Source organism: Apiospora phragmitis (genome assembly GCF_038363925.1).
Source record: "Apiospora phragmitis strain CBS 135458 chromosome Unknown utg000014l:1.0-1827420.0:1.0-1829600.0, whole genome shotgun sequence".
Classification (NCBI taxonomy): domain Eukaryota; kingdom Fungi; phylum Ascomycota; class Sordariomycetes; order Amphisphaeriales; family Apiosporaceae; genus Apiospora; species Apiospora phragmitis.
Window position 1 is genome coordinate 1,106,712 of NW_027117414.1, and position 13,326 is coordinate 1,120,037.

At 53.7% G+C, this 13,326-nt stretch overlaps 4 protein-coding genes across 4 annotated transcripts; 2 read left to right on the forward strand and 2 right to left on the reverse strand.

The window, feature by feature from the left end:
• Positions 1-661: 661 nt before the first annotated feature.
• PG994_014967 (uncharacterized protein) lies at positions 662-1,441 on the reverse strand (the record flags this gene model as incomplete). The annotated part of the gene is made up of 2 exons (XM_066866376.1): positions 662-1,273; positions 1,352-1,441. The coding sequence occupies 2 exons, from the start codon at positions 1,439-1,441 to the stop codon at positions 662-664; spliced, it is 702 nt and encodes a 233-aa protein (XP_066708052.1).
• A 3,182-nt stretch (positions 1,442-4,623) lies between these two features.
• Positions 4,624-5,804, forward strand: PG994_014968 (uncharacterized protein; the record flags this gene model as incomplete). Its single annotated transcript, XM_066866377.1, has 3 exons — positions 4,624-4,948; positions 5,045-5,679; positions 5,739-5,804. The coding sequence occupies 3 exons, from the start codon at positions 4,624-4,626 to the stop codon at positions 5,802-5,804; spliced, it is 1,026 nt and encodes a 341-aa protein (XP_066708053.1).
• A 1,034-nt stretch (positions 5,805-6,838) lies between these two features.
• On the forward strand, positions 6,839-9,264 carry PG994_014969 (uncharacterized protein; the record flags this gene model as incomplete). The annotated part of the gene is made up of 3 exons (XM_066866378.1): positions 6,839-7,282; positions 7,343-7,441; positions 7,510-9,264. 3 exons carry the CDS (start codon positions 6,839-6,841, stop codon positions 9,262-9,264), a joined length of 2,298 nt encoding a protein of 765 aa, XP_066708054.1.
• A 385-nt stretch (positions 9,265-9,649) lies between these two features.
• PG994_014970 (uncharacterized protein) lies at positions 9,650-12,461 on the reverse strand (the record flags this gene model as incomplete). The annotated part of the gene is made up of 5 exons (XM_066866379.1): positions 9,650-11,631; positions 11,699-11,940; positions 11,978-12,079; positions 12,122-12,137; positions 12,194-12,461. The coding sequence occupies 5 exons, from the start codon at positions 12,459-12,461 to the stop codon at positions 9,650-9,652; spliced, it is 2,610 nt and encodes an 869-aa protein (XP_066708055.1).
• Positions 12,462-13,326: the final 865 nt, after the last annotated feature.

Sequence of the window (13,326 nt, forward strand, 5' to 3'; positions counted from 1 at the left end):
CTTTGGGAAAAATATATAGAGTTATATATATATAATCTATACGGTTCCTGACAGCCCAGGGATTAGACTGCAGACACTTATATCATCCATGGATGTCTTCTTTGGCCCGCATACGCTCCGCTCATCCTCATATCTCTGCATCTGGAATCCCGCCATACGCAATCAATACCGAATCAGGTAGTTCTCCAAGGTCACTCCTCGACTGGAGGCACCTGGTCTACATGACAGCCACAGTAGCACAAGGTTTACATAGGACATTGGCGCTTCTATGCCGTTTTGAATATGTGATGATGGATTGAATACAGTCTATCGCAATGAAGCACCCCTATTAACACCACCCCAAGATACCCTTCAGCGCCCTAATACCAAAGAGAAAAAAATCGAATTACCTCTATCATTATATAAAGAGCCCCCCCCTCCCCGGTCTAGAACAGAAGCAATCGCCAATGCCCGCAGTGAAAGCCGTCAATCCAAACGTTGAGGCCCAATAGAGATTCCACCTGCCTACTCCGTCGAGTAGAAAATGGTCTGTGGAACGCCGATCAACCGACGCTATGCAAATGTGTAGTCATGTCTCCGCCTGCGCCGTCCGTGGTCAAGGAGATCTGGCATGGTCCATTCGTTCGTGTATCTGCGGATCCATCCCGGAGTTTCGTGCTTACTAAGAATCCTCGTCCTCGCTGGCGCCATCCTCGTCCTCTCCATCATCGTCGAAATCTCCCATCTCCTCGTCGCCCGTGTCGCTGCCGCCAAAGTCCAGCTCTTCGTCGCTCTCGGCCCAGAATGCTGCCTCGTCGTCAACCGATTTTGGGGGAGGTGTCGCATCTAGTGTGGTCGGCATGACAAACCCTGCGGGGATGTCGGCTTTAGACCTTTGTACGACCTCACCTGCCTTTCTGTTATAACTGGCCCGGTCGTCCCGGTACATGACACCAGCGTCCACATTGGCAGGCGAGTTGATCTCTGGGTCATCCAAGAGGAGCAGCACAGATCGTAGGACGGATTCGACACCTTGCAGTGGCGACCATCTCTCGCTGGCAGCCTCACCTGACATGATATCCTCGCCTGGGTTGTGGAGAATCGATATGCACAGCTTGCCATCAGGGTACACGTTCGGGTGATAGATGGGAATCATGAAGCGGAACGTCGGTGGCTTGTATGGGTAATCGTTCTCGAAAAGCATTTCCGCCTTGAAATAACCGGCGTTGAAGGCGCTGTCCGAGTTAATGACCATCAGGCCAAGCTTCCAGTGGAGCAGGTTGTCGTTGGCGAGCTACAGGAAGAAGGCAAAAACGTCAGTTCCAATCAAGCTCTGGAGGATGCATATAATACGTATATCGGCGTGACATACATCGATGTTAACCCATGGCTCCTTCTGAAGTTCGCCCAGTTCTTGCATGAGACGGGTCTTGGCACCATTGAGACCTGCCCCAGGAGCCATCTTGCTGCCGCAGTGTCGTATGTTGTATGTGCACTTTTTGTGACTTGAAGTGATGCAGAAGTGAGTAATGTGAAAAATCGACTGTCGTGGCCCTTTTGGGGAGCGTTCTCAGTTTGACTCGAGCTGCCGAGGGCAGGCCGGTTTTGAAGACGTTGCGTGCCTGGGTTCAGTCCAAGTGACCGGCCATATAAGAAAGCGATAACAAACTCCTTTGTGTTGACCCTGGTCGGTTTGGGGTGGTAAGGGAACAGGTCGACGAGGAATGCAAACGAAGATAGATACAAGCCACCGGAGAGAAAAATCAAAGATTGATGGAGAAAGGAAACCGAACCTTGATGGGATCCGCCGCGAGGGGTGAGGTTGTCGTTGTTGAAGTCAATAGATAAGCCTCCAGTAGGAACGTACGTACTTTGGGAGTTGGGAAAATGGCGGGGGGCCTAGTTGGGTTTTAAACAGCCGCAGTCGCAGCAGGACTGCGAACTGACTCCGGTGTGCCTGCCAGGTACTGACGGGGCCCGGCCTGTCTAAGGTTTCTGTCATGCCCCAAAACTGGGATGGGATCAGAACCTTGCCTTGCGTTCAAGTATGGAGCGGTGGCGCCAGGCGTCACTGCGTGCCTGCGTGCATCAAATCAATCGGATAGCCGCTTACTCCCTGACTGAGGATCCTCCAATAGTGCGCCCCGCCCCAGTCGCCATCACCGTACTGTAGTGTAATCGTCCAGTCCATTGATAAACAAAGTCCATCAATCGTGACCGCTCTGCGACGTGTTACATGTAAGCGACAAGACCGACTGACTCGCCTGCTCGCCTCTCGCGTCCCGACTCCTGGTATCAACTTCTGCTGACATTGTGAGGTGAAAGTTGACGTGCGACGCTGTAGGGAGTCGGTAGATAGGTACCGAGATTACTACCAGCTTCTTCATATGACCTAGGAGTAGTGGTCACAAGACAGCGGCTGGTTACCTTATACGAGCAATGTAGATTCAGACATGGAAGGAGTAAGGCGCCTTGAGGGCTGAAGGTCTGGGGTCTTGCACGGTGCTTGATATGAAAGCTACCCAAATAAAACTCATTGCCATCCCTGGAGAAGAGTGTAGGATATGTAGTGGCAATGACGGGTTTCTGGCAGATGTTGAACTACCCAATTCCGATACTCCATGCTCGCGTCAATGATCTGTCAACAGTATCAAATGGAACTCTCAATGAGGAAGACCCCTAGGTACGGTACTCGAACAATGAATATTATATATGTTTAGCGTGTACACTTCAATCACTGGCCATCATGAAATCTGGGTCAACTACACTTGGTCTTTGTAGGGGAAGAGTCTTCCGAATTACACATACCTGATCCCATGAGTGGAAAGCTCAGTAATCGATTTCGGGTCGGAATGAGTATATGGGATCAAAGTAGGAGCGTAGAAGCGAGATGGAATGGTCACGTTGGTACGACTGTGTGGTAAACCTACTGGAGAGCCATTGATTGTTGGTCACACATATCCAAGAATTCAGTATCGCATTAATAAGATATCCCCCATAAACTGGCAACGGATGATGGGCGGCCTGGATGATGATGATCGGAGGCTGAAGTAAGCTTCAAAAAGGCTCTTGCCGGGTTGAACCGACTTGCTTACCTGTAGGTACCTTCCATGCATTCGTTGCCCTACCGCATCCATGAGGCCTTACGTGCAGTGCTGGTGTTGGGTGTGTGGGTTCTCCCATTGTATCAAATGGGCCGTGTGCATTTCGCGCTCCTGAAGAAACACTTCCAATTTCCAACCACCGCTCAGCCGCTCTCAAGCCCTGGAAAATCGTGTTGGAATACGACTGCCCTTGAAATACTGGGCGTATGTAGGGTGTATTTGTTATGAGGAGGTCGAGGCTAGGTTGTCTCCTGGCGTTGTTGATGAGATGAACTCCAACAACGTCGAAAGCGCATCGCCTTTTGGGGAAGACCAACAGTGGTAGAAAACGTTTGGTATGGTGTGACAGGAAGAATAAAGGCTTTGACCGATCTTAAAGGGAACGTGATACAAAGAAAACCCATGGATCCGTGGAATCGTTGTCTAACGGAACGGGCTTCAGAGGGTGTATGCCCATCATTGCATTCCATGTGCCATCCCAGAACGGTAGGTTAGATGTTACCACTAGAACATGGGCGGTGGGTCAGGGGGTGTGTGATGCAGAAAGAAAGCGGAGCTCAAGCAAATAAGGCGTGTTCAGGTTTCGCAGGCAACAGACGGGGGAGGTGGACCGTGGATAATGGCTGCTGGTCGTCCAGGTCTCTGCTGCTTGCTCTGCTTGTACCATTTTGTTTCTAGGCTGAATTGCACTGTATTCTGTGACCAGGCCAGGTAAGACCAGCAGCACTTTAGCCTGGTTACAGCGCACACCAGCGCACACGGACGCCCTGCCTACCTCCGGCCATTTCTCTCTCTCACTGTGTGGCTTGCACAGTGGATTATCTGCCCATTCTCTCTCTAGGCCCAATCCAGCCCCGTCACAATCGAGACCCCATCCGTCCATATCCATCCCCCTTCAGTTTGCCTGCTGATCTCAGCTTTCCCTTCACCATCATCTATCTCCCTCTTCTGGCCAAACGACGACATTGACCAGCGCCGAACAGCACCGACCTCTGCGACATCAAAATCATCGCAGTCGCTGCTGTATTCACATTCTTTGACGTAGAACGATCCGAAAAAGTGCCCGCGGCCAATTAAATTTGTGCATGCAGGCTGGGAAGTTGGGTCTCTTGGGCGACCCCAACCGGTCCTGAGGGCGGTATTTTCGCGCGACAGCAACCATCACCACCGAAAACATACGACCGAACGAGCAACGACGACGACCATTTCCTTTCGCAACCTCCAGCCCGATTTCGCATCCTCGTACCTCACCTTGGCCGGACCCTAGTCGATTGTGCGCAGCATCACAAAGGTTTCTTGGATTGTTTATCCTTTGACGATATCGTTTTTTCCGCAATTTGCCCGTGTCCAACCACTCTAGTCGGTCGGCCTTTAGTGTCCTGGTTTTTCCGGCCTCAACTCCACAGAACCGACTCCATTCTTGTTGACCACGCTGCATCTTCATCAACGGCTTCAGGTTTTGCTTTGCCCATCGACGGAATTGACCATTGTTCCTGCCGCATCCGCCGCCCTGACCGGCGTGAGGAAATCAATGGCCACGATGTCCTTCAATCCACAAACACCTCAGAGTCCGTCGCAGTTATCGCCCAGCACTGCGGACCCCGTGTCGAGCAGCATGAATTCTTCCATGACATCAATCACCACCCTTCCAACTCCTGCACACAGCGTCAACGGATCAATACAGCACGGTGATTCCACGCAAGACATCGCCATGTCGGATGCCGACTCGCCACACAAGCGGAAACGAATGCCCGACGATATGGGCGAGCCAGGACATAAGAAGACTCACCTTGAGGATCCTCGCAGGCTCGGCATCGAAGACTTGCACATGGATGTTGGCGAGAAGTACTTTCTTTGCAGAACTCGTAAGGCACCCTTATCTATGATTGAAGATGACTGAAGCAGCTATTGTCCCTGGTATGGCGTGCAGAACATGTGGTTGACACTCTGCTCTTCTATAGCCCATTCTGTGTCCTTACCTAGTGTCTCTGAAGATCTTTTCGAGATGTTCGGATTGACCGGCATTGCCGCCGAGGTAGCACGGACAAAGCCAAATGGAGAAAAGAACGCTCTACGTAAGACGTACAAGGGTCACATCAAATCGCTTGGTGTCAATGGTCATTTTGATAAGGTTGAGAAAGACCCGTACGATCAGGATGGCTTCATGCACATGCTCCTGTATCCCGAGTCCGAATGGCATGTACACGAGGTACAAGGCAAAGAGGTCGAACGAGGATTTTCAGACGCAGTCCAAACAAACTTGTCGCGGGCCATGACAATGGCGAGGACGCTCGACAAGGAGCTATGGGATAGCTCTGTGCTTGGTGATTTGGCACCCAGCGTCGTGACTAAGAAGCCGAAGGAGGGTTCGAAGAAAGCCACGCCCATCGGGTCCGCTGGCGGTCTCAGCAATGCGAGCAAACTGCAGGTGCCGCAGGTCAATCGCGTGAGACGGATCGGCAAGAAGCGAAGCTACCAAGATAGCAGTTTTGAGGGCTACGGGGACGGATTCCCTGACGACGATCAAGGCGCCGCTTCAGGCTACTCAACTGGTGAAGGCGACGATCGGTCGTCGAAGCTGAAGAGGAGAAAACAGGTGACTACAGTCCAGCCGTAGTCCAATGTTCTCGGCCTCATCACTAACGTTTGAAATAGAACCCCGGAACCGGTTCATCCTTTGGCGGAAGTGTACGAAATGGCTACAGCGGGATAGGAACATGATACCCCGAATCCTGGAATGGATTTAATAATGGTCTATGCGCTACGAAGCGTAATGAGGCCGTTTGCTCTCTTGGTGAGGACAATGAGAGCCGGCTTCATGGCCGAGCAGCGCCGGTCTCTACGGTCCTTGCATTTATTGTTTGCAGTTTTTCCCTTTTAGCAAGGCGTTTGGGGGCAGTCATTTCATGAACTTCATTGCGAAACCAAAAGCAGCAAAACTAACCGAGCATGATGTGTTTAACAGTCCAGTCCTTCCCATGGGATACGACATCACCTGCTCGCTTGTAGATACACCTTGCCTTGATACAGAATTAAAAGAATCATTTGACAACTCAGCGACTTCATGGTGTAGAACCTTGCTCTCATCCTGTGAATCAGCATGTCACGAAGACCCCTAGTACCCGTAATCCATGAGGAAATAAATAGAGAATCAAGTGACGGACGCTTGAGGCCAATGATCGTCTACTACATCCGTCTCCTTAGTTGCGTTAAATCAGACTACTTGAATATGAGACTTTCGATTTTGTGGTTTTAACATGCATTGCAATGCTCAGAAACCCAAATACAGATCCTCCGATAGGCCAGCGAACCTTGGTGGTCGTTGGTGGTCGGTTCCGCCTATCCGTCTGCCCGCACGCCCAAAGAGGGAACCAATCTTCCAAAACGCCTTACTGGTAAGTAATCAATAAATCAACATTCGATTCGCAAAACTTGGGAATCAGAATATCCTTACAAGATCTCTCTCATCTCCCCACACACATACATACAGATATAACCTACCTACCTACCCACCTACTACCCTAGTTAGTCAGTCAATCAGTGTTTGTTACTTTGTTGGTTTGTGCAAGTTTGTCGCGTCCCTTCATTGAAACAGCCTCATCACTCGTTCGTCCCCAAAAGCGCCATGATTTGACGTCAGTCATCACGACCCTGGAACCCCGCCAACAGTGGATATATAGCCAGTTCTAATTCTTGAGCCATTATCTGCCACCATCAACCCAGTAGGCGGGCTTCTATAAGGTCAACCTGGCACCATGAGTATTCACGACTGGAAGTCCGCTTCTATAGATGCGCCGGAAGGCAGCGGGGGCCAATATGATCCCCCTCCTGCCTACAGCAGTCACCTTTCGCGAGGAGACCCTCGGTCCAACTCAACCCAGTCGCTTGTGCCATCGTTGCCGAATTATGATGAGGTATCCAAACGCAGGCTGCTCGTCGTCTACATCCACGGCTTCATGGGCACAGATCATTCCTTTCAGTCCTTCCCCGCCCACGTCCACCGATATCTGAGGGACGCCCTCATCGACACGCATGTCGTTCATTCCAAGATCTATCCCAGATACAAGACCTACAAGGCCATCGAGGTAGCCCGCGACAACTTTAGCCGGTGGCTCCAGCCACACGAGTCGCCCACGACTGATGTCGTGCTTGTCGGCCATTCCATGGGCGGTCTCTTGGCAGCCGATGTTGCTCTCATGGTAAGCTCTTTCGTTTCCATACCATGTCCAAAGGCCTCAACTGCTAACGGAACCAACTAGCAATCATGGGACCAGAACGGTCCTAATTTCTTTCAAAATAGAATCCTAGGAACAGTCAACCTGGACGCGCCTTTGTTGGGCCTCCATCCTGGTATCATCGTAGCCGGCCTCTCAAGTTTGTTCCGTTCCAAAACAGATACCCCAAGCCTGCCGGCGGCTCTACTCAGGGGACGTCTAGCGTAACATCACCAGAGCCTTCTTTGTATTCGGATTTTGCGAGCCCGACGCCTACGTCGCCCCTAGCAGATCCACCCACGTCAGTCCCTGATCTGCCACCTAGGATGACTATGGACCCTAATTTCGACCCTGAGTTCCCCAATGATGTTCGCCTTAAGGATCGCAGCTGGTGGAAGAACATTGTCCACTTCGTCAAGAAGCACAATTCGGAAGGGATAATAGACGCTGCCAGCCACCACATCATGTCTCATCTTGAATTTGGGAGCGTCTTAATGGACTTCAATTGCCTCAAGATTCGGTACGAAAACTTGCGGAAACTTGAGGATATTGATGACATAAAGAACCATGGATTTCCTCATGTCCCGCCACAAGTCCGCTTCGTTCAGTATTATACAGTATGCCACGGGCACCCCAAGAAACCGAAGGCTTCCAAAGAGATGGACAACGCGGATCGAAAGGAGATTGAAAACGCCATGGCCGGTGAGCCAAGAGCCACGGGCTCGACGTCATCAACACCTAGAGCCTCCATCGGAGACATCAACGATGAGGGGCGGAAGCGGCCGTCAATACGAAGTCTTCCGGATATTCCTAAGGAGAATGCTGCTGGCCCATCCCGTGATACTGACGATCAGTCGGTCTCTAGTTTAGAAGAGATGGATCCAGTACCGATGGAGGATGAAGACAGCGATAACAACAAGAGCGCAGAATCGGCGCATTTACAGTTGCAGCAATCCACCGAAGAGAAATCGACCTCCAGCCATGGAGCCGCAAAACCAGAATCATCGGCCCCTCCAGAGGGAAAATCGGGGGATGAAGCTGTGGAGCCAGCATCACAAACGACTGAGGGCGTAGATACAGATCCTGAAGTAGATGCTGCTGCTAAAGAGCTTTCCGAATTGGAACTGAGCTTACCTAAGGTCTCTGACCCGCCTGAGAAGCCCGAACCGTTCGATGGCACGAAATACACGGATAAAGATGCCCGTAAGCAGGCGGAGAAGGAAGCCAAGCGCGTTGTCAAGGCGTATGAGCAAGCTGTGAAGAATCGCGAGAAGACGATCAAGGAACGGCAGAAGGTCATCGATAAGCGCAAGAAGAAACTGGCCTCGGAAGCTAGCAAGCGCGAAAAGGAAGCAAAGAAACAGGCCTCGGAGGCCGAGAAACGCGGGAAGGAGGCCGAAAAGGAGGCAAAGGAGCAGCGTCAAAAGGATGAGCAGGCTATCCATGAGACTGAGAAGCGCGGAAAGGAAGCCGAAAAGGAAGCCAAAGAGCAGCGCCGGAAAAATAAAGAGGCCATTCAAATCCTTGCAGATGGTATCGAGGAGAGGCAGACTTCGCTCGCTGATACGGCAGCGGCGGTCGCCCCCAAACCTTCGGCGGCGGCCACTGAAGCGAACGTGAATCGCTCGATCTCCCAGGCATCAACAGCAGAAGGGGAAGCATCACTGTCTCGGGTCAGTAGCAACGAATCGGAGCCCCCGAAATCGACTAAGGGCCAGAAGAAGGCAGAGAAGCCTCCCAAGCCCAAGAAGGAGCGCAAGTTTTGCACCCTGCCGAGCAAGGTCAAAGGCCAGATGGACCCGAAATGGATCAAGGTCTTCATGAAGGATATGGACGAGGTCGAGGCCCATACGAGCCTCTTCTTCCCGGGGCCACATTACGACAAGCTGGTGGGCGATATGGGCGATATGATCATTTCATGGGTGCAGGAGGATGCTACGAAGCGCGCCCTCTGGGAAATGGGATGATCAGTTGCGGCTCTATTGGTGGGATCTTCCGACAGAGAGTATAGAATCGTGGGTGGCACTACAGCAGAGGGGAAAGGGCTATTGTGTAGAGACTCATAGGAGAGATGACATGAGATCACAGATATCAACACACACCCACACGCATACGCTTCGGAGCAGCCAGAAGTTTGGTGAAAAGCCATGACTTCTGACTGCCGTACTTTGTACCCAGGTCACTTGAATCGAACGCGACAGATATAATACGAGAGATATCCCATTATGACATTATGGATTAGATACATACTACCAAGGTCGGCATCGATATATACAGCACAAATACAGTCATGTTAGCAACTTAGCCCCATCAAACTAAAGTCATGTTCTATTATACACATGACCAAAATAATTACAGCGGCCCAGGAACGCCAATCTCGCACGCCGTCGAATCGCTATAGCAGACAGCGCCGAACGAGTCGCTCGCGTCACCGATCCAGAACTTGAATCGACCCTCGGGGTTTGGGACGACCCAATTCTGCAGCTCGGAGTCCCAGACGGAAACACCCTTGCGCGTGATGGTGAGCTCGACCGTCTCGCTCTTCCCGGGCTCCAGCGCGGCCGTCTTGGCGAAATCGCGCAGCTGCAGCGGCGGCGTGTCGTACTTGGCGTTGTCGGTCTCGGGGAACTGGACGTAGAGCTGCGTCGAAGCCTTGCCCGCGTGCGCCGTGCCGTTGTTGGTGACGGTCAGCGAGACGGTGTAGGCGACGTCCCAGAGGGCCGGGTTACCGCCCGAGGGGCCGCCGGCGGGCGTCTGGTCGGCCTCCTTCTGGGTCGTCGAGTAGCCCGGGGGCAGGCTGGGGTACTTCTTGCCCGCGGCGCCGTCGGCGTAGGCGTTCTTGGCGTCGTTGTCGGCCAGGAAGCTGTAGCGGTAGCGGAAGATGTCCTTGAAGCCCTCGGGCCGCAGCGCCTCGGACGCGGCCGGGATCGTGTTGTTCATGGCCGCGATGGGGTCCGCGGCCTTGGCGGGGCGCGCCGGCGGCGAGGCGCTCAGCGGCGTGACGGCCTTGATGCTCACGTCGCTGTAGGCGAAGCTGGCGTAGCTGAGACCGTGGCCGAAGGCGTACTGCGGCTTCACCCCGTTCTTCTGGAAGTAGCGGTAGTCGATGTAGATGCCCTCGGAGAAGGTGTCCTGGGGCTGCCCGAGGCCGTTGGGCACGATCGACACGCTCTCCGGGTAGTCATCCTCGGACACGGGGACGGTGTAGGGGAGATGGCCCGAGGGCGAGACCTCGCCGAAGAGGACCTCGGTGAGGGAGTCGCCCGCCTCCTGGCCGGGCAAGTGGGCAAAGACGACGGACTTGACCGACGGAAGGTTGATCCAGGGGTCCATGACGATGGGGCCCACGGTGTGCACGACGACGACGACGTTGCTGTACTTCTCGGCCGCCTTCTGCACGAGCTCGTCGCCGTTGTGCCAGGCCTTCAGGCCCGTCTTGTCGCGGTCGCCATGGTTGCCCTCGACCTCGTACGAGTTCTCGCCCGAGTCGGAGCTGATGAAGACGAGCGCGACGTCGTCGGCCGTGGCATCGGGCAGGTCCTTGGGGAACGAGTCCGTGTTCCAGAACTGTACGTCACCGGCCTTGCGCTTGAGCGAGCTGATCGGGTCGTCCATGTAAGGGTAGTCGGCACTGCCCGAGCCCCAACCCTGACCCAAGGTGCCCTTGTTGCAGCTCTTGTCGCTGCACTTGTTGATGCCGTCCGGGTTGGCCTGGGCGTCGGTGCCGAAGACCTTGATGGGCGCCGAGGTCGAGATGGGCAGCAGGCTGCCGTTGTTCTTCAGCAGCGTGATGGCGTCCTGGGCGACCTGCTTGGCGATGACCTTGTGGTCGGCCTGGACGTTGACGTATTGGTTCACGACGCCAGACGGCGAGAACACAGCCGCCGGATACAGCAGCCCGGTCCTGTCACGCGTGTTGGAGGAGAAGTTGGGGCGCGGGTAGTCCTCGTCTTGGCCCATCTTGTACCAAGCCGCAACGACGCGAGTCGCCATGTCGTTGATGCGGTCCATGGGGACACTGCCGTTGAGAGCCGAGCGGGTCATCTCGTACATGAAGTAAGCCGTACCGGGCAGCACGGGAATCTGCGTGTCGCCAGGCATTGACATGTCTAGACCAGCCAAAGCAGAAGCCACTCCGGACATGTGTGCAAGCCAATCAGTCATGACCAGACCCTGGAAGCCGAGCTCTTCCTTGAGAAGGCCATTGATGGAATATGCGTTCTGCGACGAGGCAGAGCCGTTGACAGCGTTGTATGAAGTCATGACTGCACCTGTGCCGGCGCGGACGCCTTCGGCAAATGGCCACAGGTATAACTCGTGCATCGCTCGATCATCTAGCAGGCGTATCATTAGTAAGTAAAGAAGCACGAGACCACACGCTAGTCCCTCGTCCTAACATACCGATATTGGCGCTGATTCCCTGCTGTGCAACGTTGAACATGCGCTGGACCTCCTGCTCGTTGCCGATCAGGTGCTTGAGAACAGCAATGACGCCCTGGTCCTGAACTCCCTTGACCGTCTCGGATCCGGCGAAAGCTTGCAGCACCGGGTCCGCGCCGAAACCTTCCCAGTTCCGCCCACCGCGTGGCTTGCGGCCCAGGGGGACCAACCGAAGGGCCCAGATACATGTTGACGCCTTTCCCCTTGAATTCCTGGCCCAAGGCCACTCCTCTCTCGTACATCAGTTTCTTGTCGAAGGTAGCGCCTGTTGTAATACCGGCAGGAAAGGCGGTGACATTGTCCGTCGTGCGCACACCCAGGGGGACCATCTTGAAGACACAGCTGCGGAAAGCCTAAGCGGTCGGCACTGCCAGTGTTTCCCACGCAAGGCCCTTGTTCACTTGTTAGCAGAAGGAAAACCTTATAGGGCAGAGGCATGGCATGGGAATAAGTTACCCATGAAGAAACCGGTTCCGCCTGTAATATTGGTTTTCTCGGCCAAGGTCATTTGCGAAACCAGCTTGATGGCTTTTTCGTAGGCATCGGCCCAGTCGTTGGCCCATCCGCCATGAGGCGCCGGGTAGTAGGATGCGGCAACATAGGGGGCGGGAACGGCGCGGGACTGTATAGCGGCGGCGGAGGTGGTGCCCAGCAGGTTGGACAGAAGAAAGAGCGAGAGGGTCTGGAGTCCCGAAGGAGTCGAGCCCGAGTTGAGAAAGTGCATGTCTACGACGAAGGAGGGACCAAAGAATGAGAAAGAGTGGTACAGTCCGCAACTTTGACCACACGCGCCGGGAGGGGGTGGGTATTTTGACGGGCAGCGGGAGGGCAAGTCGAGCGACAGCGAAGCACTTGAGCAAATAAACCGAGTTTGGGACGCATCCGAACAATATATACCCCTAACTGGCGCCGAGACAGTATGGCTCTGGGCCAAGCAGCTCAAACGGGCTCTAAATTACCCAATGGAACCATGGCAGCCGTGCACCTATATTAGTCGGTATCATACCAGATCATGCCCATAACACTAGATGGAGAATGACGAGAATGGGGCCACGGGACTCGATGCCGACAAGAGCTCCAACAAACCGACGAGAATGACATGTGAGGTGTCGGTGTCTCGGGAGGTGGTGTTAGTGGTACATACGGTATGTGACTGATCAGTACAGTAGGTTTAGGGTGTAGGCTGTGCGTGCAGCAATCCATCCTGCCATCCATGCCAGGCCAGCAGAAGGGGATGGGGGGCTTGGGGGATCCAATAGGGAGACATGGAATCGAGATGTTCAGGTACTACAGATCGCTAAACCTAAGATTTGGATCTTCATATCTTAGTGTCCGGAGGGGAGGCCTGGACAGGTAACGGCATAAACGACACAGGCAAATACAGTGGAAACGGATGAGATGGGTTGTGTGAGGTGACTAGTGAATGTGACGCTGAGCTCGCTACCAAAAATCCCACTCCACTCACCTCATCGGCATATGTGCCGCTGCCTAACAGCTAAGCTGGCAGAGAGAAGCGAGAGTATCGGCTCAATTCCTTGGGTGTTGAACTTGGACGACGTCGCTGCTGCTGACAAATGTAACCTTGAGTG